At 42.6% G+C, this 6,800-nt stretch overlaps 1 protein-coding gene across 1 annotated transcript; it reads right to left on the bottom strand.

The window, feature by feature from the left end:
- Positions 1–5,310: 5,310 nt before the first annotated feature.
- LOC106822823 (olfactory receptor 6C2-like) lies at positions 5,311–6,249 on the bottom strand. Its single transcript, XM_014828189.3, has one exon. The coding sequence runs from the start codon at positions 6,247–6,249 to the stop codon at positions 5,311–5,313; it is 939 nt and encodes a 312-aa protein (XP_014683675.3).
- Between the last annotated feature and the right edge of the window lie 551 nt (positions 6,250–6,800).

Raw genomic sequence — 6,800 nt, 5'->3', positions numbered from 1 at the left:
AAAGTTTATATTTTTCTCCCCAAACTCTTGCATGTATTTATTCATAACTACCTGATATTTTTTTGTTTTTGTGAGGAAGATTGTCCCTGAACTAACACCTGTTGCCAATCTTCCTCTTTTTGCTTGAGGAAGATTGGCCCTGAGCAAACATCTGTGCCCATCTTCCTGCATTTTGCAAGTGGGACACCACCACAGCGTGCTGAGGTATGTGGTAAGACTGACTGGTTAATTCCACGGGTTTGGGTTCATTGCTGCACGTCCTTTGCTGTGAAATGAGCGCTTTGATCAGATGCCATGCAGTGCAGAATGGCACGGTGGTGTGTAAGACATTCTGTGGGCTCATGAATGGTGGAGCCAGCAGAAGCATTTCAGACAGGGGAGACAAATTCTAGATTTGGACATCCAAAATATACATCTGTTTCACAAGCATGAATCTCTGCCTTCTGTGGGATACTGTGTATATGTATATATACTATATATACTGTATATATATATATATGTAGAGAGAGAGAGGGAGAAAGATAGAGAGAGAGAGACATAGACATCTTTGGAATATATAGACTACTACATAGTGTAATTGCTAAAACTCTCAATGCTGGTGTGTTGGCGTGATATACATAGTGGAAAGTGATGAACTAGTTGGTGAGATGTATCAGGTGTTTCAGAAATATGGTGGAAATAACACCTATAAGGACAACGGGATGAAATGGTGTGGTAGTTAATTTTATACACCAACTTGGTTGTGTCATAGTGTCCAGATATTTGGTAAAACAACATTTTGGATGTTTCTATGAATGTGCTTTTTTGGATGAGATTAACATCTAAATTGATAGACTTTGAGTAAAGCAAATTACCCTCCATACTGTGGTGGGCCTCACCTAATCAGTTGAAAGTCTTAGAACAAAGACAGGCCTCCCCTGAGCAGGAAGGAATTCTGCTAGCAGACAGCTTTTAGACTTGATCTGCAACTCTTCCCTGGGTCTCCAGCTTGCTGGCCTACCCTTCATGTTTTGGACATACCAAGCCTCTACAATTGTGTGAGCCTCTTCCTTAAAATAAATCTCTCTTCATCTATTTACATCCTATGGGTTCTGTTTCTCTGGAGAACCCTAATACAGATGGTGTAGGAGGCAGGCCCTAGGATGACACCCAATAATGCCCACTCCCTGGTGTCTATGCCTTTGTGTAAGTCCCCGCCTTTGAGGGCAGGTGGAACCTTTTACTTGACTCTAACCCATGGACTATGGCAGAAGTAATAGGATGTCACTCCCATGGTTATGCTACATCATATGAGACTCCATCTGAGCAGGTTGGAGCAAAATACTCTCCCGCAGGCCTTTCAGAAGCAAGCTGTTGTGACGTGACTTGCTTATGGAGAGGGCCACATGGCAGGGAATGGCAGGTAGCCTCCAGGAGCTGAGGGTCTCAGTCGATGGCAACAAGGAACTGAACTCTGCCAACAACAGTGTGTGCTTGGAGGAGGACTCCAATCTCCGGAAAAAATCCAACCTGGCTGACACTTTGATTGCAGCCTCGTGAGACTGAGCAGAAGACCCAGCTAAACCGTGTCTGGATTCTGACCCACGGAAGCTGTGAGATAATAAATGTGTGCTGTTTTCAGCTACAAAACTTGTGGTAATTTGTTATGCAGAATAGAAAACTAATACAGTTGGCTGCTACTAAATGCTGTTGACAGTCTAGAAAAAGATAATAAAAAGCCGAGCATGATTAATAGGCCACTGAAAGGCCAGAAGGCCCACCTGGTAGCTTACATAGAGGTTCCCACCTCCCATAGTGAGAGAGCAGGGAATATTAAAGGTCAAGCCTTAAGCACGTGGAGCTTATGTTTTGTCCCAGTGGGAGGATCATAATATGGGCTTGTGGGGCTCTGAGAACAAGGCCATGACATCTTCACCAGAGAATTATGGAGCTTTTGAAAACCAGCTGCTGGTGTGCTAATGGGCCTTGGTGAATACAGAATATAGGCCATGGGGTAACAGGTGATCACGTTTCTGGCATTACCTGCGAAGAGCTGTGCTCTGACAGACCAACCACGTCATAACGTTGAGCAGGCCGGACAGCAATCCTTCATGAGATGCAAGTGGTGCACCTGGGGTTGAGCAGGAGCTTGTCTGATACAGGGCGCAGGGAGGACCGTGTGTGGCACCAGGCGATACACTTCACTGTCACTAATCAGAAGGGGTCATCTGATCACAAGGCAGGAATATGGAAGGAAGGAGTGGACAAATTTTGTCTCTCTTTTTTTTCCTTTAACCTATTTCCTTCCACTTACGGACTCACCAGGCGATGTACCTAATAAGTGTTATGAACTTTAAATACATACTTTCTTACCTTCATAACAATCTTCAATTATATAGTCTTTTCTTCATCTTACTATTGACGTGTGTAAGATCTCATCTAATTATATTTTAGCCAGAGAATCACTAACACCACAGAGTTAAAGGAGCGTTAGCAACACGAAAGGAAAGCCATTGCCACTAAGACTGATGTGTCTGTACCAGGTGGAGGAGAGTCCTGGATTAGACATGGAAAGATGAATCTTGTGTGGTGTGGGGACTGGAGTTGGCCACCCCAAGATATGTCTCTTTGGCATGAGGATTATTTGAGGCCGATTGCTTTTGATAAACTGGGACAGGGAAGGAGGCTCAGAGGAATAGAACTTGCCCTTGTTGGGACACATTTACATTTGTAAGGTAAATCTCTATCTGTAAAAGGTGCCTCTCTCTCTGTACCAGGAAGAAGAAAGGGGATGACCTTGTCTCTGGAAACTCTTAATCAATGCCAAAGGCAAGGACTTAAATCTGCATTTTATTGTGCTAGTCTGGTAACCTCCTGTAACTGACTTCCCTCCCCCTCCCAACGTTGGCATTTCTTTAAGGATTAAGCATCTTTCCTTAGGCTAGGAACTGATTGCTGTGCTCACCTGTGACCGCCCAGCTCCAGACAATGGATTTGCCTCCTGCTACGCCCTCCGAGACAGCAGACCACTACCTGCTGTGTCCAACAAGCACTGTGCTGACAGGACAATCTTGTGACTATTGTGGGAGGGGCATTTCAATCATATGTGAAACACCCTGTTTGGGGGTATATAACCACTATGTGCACCCACTTCTTCGGTGCCCTTTCTTCCTTCGGGAACAAAGGCCCCAGGCCATGGTCCTCATAAAGCTTTGCTTAATTTTCTCTTGCTATTCTGTCTCATGTGAATTTAATTCGTTCTCCGGCCAGACGAACCCACATTGGATAGAGGAAAAGTCTTCCTCCCCTACAGTGGCAAGATAACTTTCGAGATACTGAATTAAGAGCTTTCTAACTTTTATTTCTCAAAGCCTGAACCTATTGAGAATACAGTTCAAAGATTAAAGAGATTCTGTGGTTGCTCCACAAAGGAGGTGGCCTGTGCCTTCCTCCCTGGTGATGACAGCTCAGTGGGCTCCACTACATGGTACCAGATCCTAAGCCTAAGATTCCAGGCCATCCTTCCCAAAGCTTCTGTTTATAAGAATGGCATGGAAGCAGCAGAGCTAGTAGACATGCAAGGCCAGGCAGGTGGGGCCAATGGGTGTTTCTGTGATGGGCTAATGCCTGGAGGAGCTTCTCTACGGCCTTGGTAAGAGCGTGAGACCTTTGTATTATCAGGGTGGGGGCAGGGCAAGAATGGTGGAGGCTATCTTCAGCCCACTGGAAGAGGTGCATGGAGTAGAGTTTGACTCTATTGGAAATACAGTTGGTAAGTAAAAGTAGACACAGTCCTTGGCTTTATGGAGCTTAGTGCCCACTGAAAGAGAGATAAATTAACAAAATAATCAAAGGGATAAATATGTCGTGTGATCAGGGGATTATTCATTCTCAAAGTTAGGTGAAAAAGAAAAGGAAAAAGAGAAGAAAAATAATTATCTACAGCTTCACCTTTACTCTTATCTACCTCAGCAAACTGGATATGTCCCTTAATTGCTCTTTTAGCTTGATAATCTGACTCGATAATCTAACTTATTAACCAAGATTTGCTTAGTCCACAGTTCAGAATGCCCACAAAATTTTCTCTCATTTTGTTTCTAGAGGCATATTCTGCATCCAGTGATTTGCAGTGGACAGACTGTGAATGGACTGGGGGAATGAGTCTTCATTCCCCTAATGTAATTTCCAGTATAAGAAAAGACTCACTCGTTCTTTGGTTCTAGCCCCAAGAATATTGGGACTGCTGGTCCATTACGGTCCAGTTCGTAGTATTGTAAATCAGCTTGGAACAGCTGCCCAAGTGTCACTGGAATTTCTTGCCTGTTTCTAGTGCTCCCTTACTCCTCCTCCTCACTCTCAGTCTAACACCTCCTGAAATCTGGAAGTGATGAGGCAGTTCAAAGATGTGTCTGAGTTGGTGGTAGTAAATGCCAGAGAGCTTCCGGGGGTGTCTCCGACTCCTCGTTCAGCCTATGTCTTCCTAGAGCGTCAGATAAACAATAGAACATTGAAGAAAGAAGAGGTAGTGGGAAAGAGGGGCGAAATTGAAAAGGCAAAAACTTCAAACTGAAAAATTATTCTTTATTCATTGGTTAATTTTGTAAGTCTTTGTGATTGAAATTGGATCATTTTTTTTGTACCTAGAACAATTATTATAGTGAACAACTTGGATAACAGAACAGAATGCAAGTATAAATTGCCACTTATATTTCATCCGTCCTCTTAGCCCCTTAATCCTGTTAAGCTGACATTCCAAAAGAGGAAACAAAGGCACCCAGATAAACACAGATACACATACAGATGATAAGAATATGAAATTCTATCTAGAAAGAGCTTGGACCTTTGGAAAAATAAGTTGTAAATCTTTTAAACAAATGGAGTTAGAGGAAAATTTTAGTCTACATTTAAATCTCCCTGAAAAGTGGGAGAAATAGAACAATGAGTTTTATCAAACAGGATGATAAGGGTCATTCCTATAGATGTAGATGATCATGAGTGAGGGAAAACTTGGGACTCAGATCAGGACATATCGTCAGTGCAACAGGGGTAGCTGAGCACCAATGTGAGAGTAAGTTGATGCTGTCTACGTATCTTGGCTCTGTAAGTAATAACAGGTGTATGGTTATAAATGTTTACTGCAGATTTATTCTCATGTATGTCTGGGAATAGACTGAGCTAAAAAGGTTAATTAATACATGTATCAATATAGGACACAAGGGATAACAGAATAGGGTTGTGATATGTAAAATCATGGCTAATATACCATAAGGGAAAAATAAAGTGTAGATAGGGCATTCTTTTATCATTTGCCATTTCGTTCTCAGTGGTCCTCTAGTTCTTTGAGATAGATGCAACCCTTTTGTTCATGTCTTTGAAAGCTTGTACCACTTGCTTGTTCCTCAGAGTATAAATGAAGGGGTTCATTGCTGGGGCAACTGAGGTGGTGAGCACTGACACCACCTTGTTCACAGCAAGCCCTTCTTTTGCATGTGGTTTGATATAGATGAAGATGCAGCTTCTGTAAGTGATAGAAACCACAATTAGGTGGGAAGAACATGTCGAAAAAGCCTTTTTCCTTTGCTGCACAGAAGGAAATCTGAGAATGGTCCTGATGATGTGCGTGTAGGACATAATTACACACACCGAGGCGAAAAAGAGCGTCAACACAGCCAGGACCAAGACAACCCGCTCTATGAACTCCGTGTCCGAACAGGCAATCTTCAGGATGGGAGCAGCATCACAGCCAAAGTGATCTATGACATTGGAGTCACAAAACTTAAGCTCCAAGCCCATGATGTACGGTGGGAGGATGATGATCAGAGCTAACATATAACAACCGATAAGGAACTTGATGCAGACTCTGTTGTTCATGATGGTCATGTAATGCAGGGGTTTGCAGATGGCCACGTAACGGTCATAGGACATGGCTGTCAGGAGAAAAAACTCAGTCACACCCAGGATGATAACAAAAAATAATTGAGCCTCACAAGCATTGTAGGTAACAGTATTGTCCCCGGATGCAATTATGTAGAGGAATCTGGGAATGCAGACAGTTGTAAATGACACTTCTAAGATGGAGAAATTCCGGAGGAAAAAATACATGGGCGTTTTAAGGTGGGAATCCACCAAGGTGAGCGTGATGATGGTCAGGTTCCTGACAACACTCAACAAGTAGGTTAGAAACAAAAAGATAAACAGCAGAATCTGTAGGTTTGGATCATCTGTTAGTCCCACCAGGATGAATGTTGTTAGTGCTGTATAATTTTTCATCTCTGATTCCTGTCTATAGTCTGGTCTGTGTGTAAAAATAAGAGGGAAAGTAGATCATGGAAGGAGACCATCAGCACGAGTTAACGGGGAGATGAGGTGAAAATTTTAGCTAAGTTAAGATTTTATTTTGTTCGTTATTTGTTAATGAAGAATGCCATTGGGGTGGCAGTTAACTGATGGTTAATCAATAATGTTATGGACTCCCCCTGCTGAGCATCACGCTGGATACCAGCCAGAGGCTCTCATTAAAGATTTGTATACTATGTTGATGTAGTGTTAATTCAACAGTAAAAGGATTCTTTGATTAACAATCCCATGGAAATGAAGCTATTTTACACTGTCTATGTTAATAAACAGAAAAACACTATCATAAAAATATGCATGGTTTGTAATTGTCATTTCATGACGATAATACCTCAAGGTGTGCTCGTCATCTTGGTTCCATGTGAGGTAAACAGGGCTGACTATCGTTAAGGTTGTGAAGTTAACATTTTTCTCCTGCCTGCCTCTGCTTCATCGCTCGCTGTGATAATCCACATTCTCCTTTGAAG

The sequence above is a fragment of the Equus asinus genome, chromosome 22, assembly GCF_041296235.1.
Source record: "Equus asinus isolate D_3611 breed Donkey chromosome 22, EquAss-T2T_v2, whole genome shotgun sequence".
NCBI classification, from domain to species: Eukaryota; Metazoa; Chordata; class Mammalia; order Perissodactyla; family Equidae; genus Equus; species Equus asinus.
The sequence above is the reverse complement of the archived record's forward strand: the minus strand, read 5'-3'. Positions and strand labels throughout refer to the sequence as shown.

What these genes read in the sequence shown, in the direction of transcription:
- LOC106822823 (XM_014828189.3), bottom strand. Translation starts at nt 6,249, where the DNA reads ATGAAAAATTATACAGCACTAACAACATTCATCCTGGTGGGACTAACA.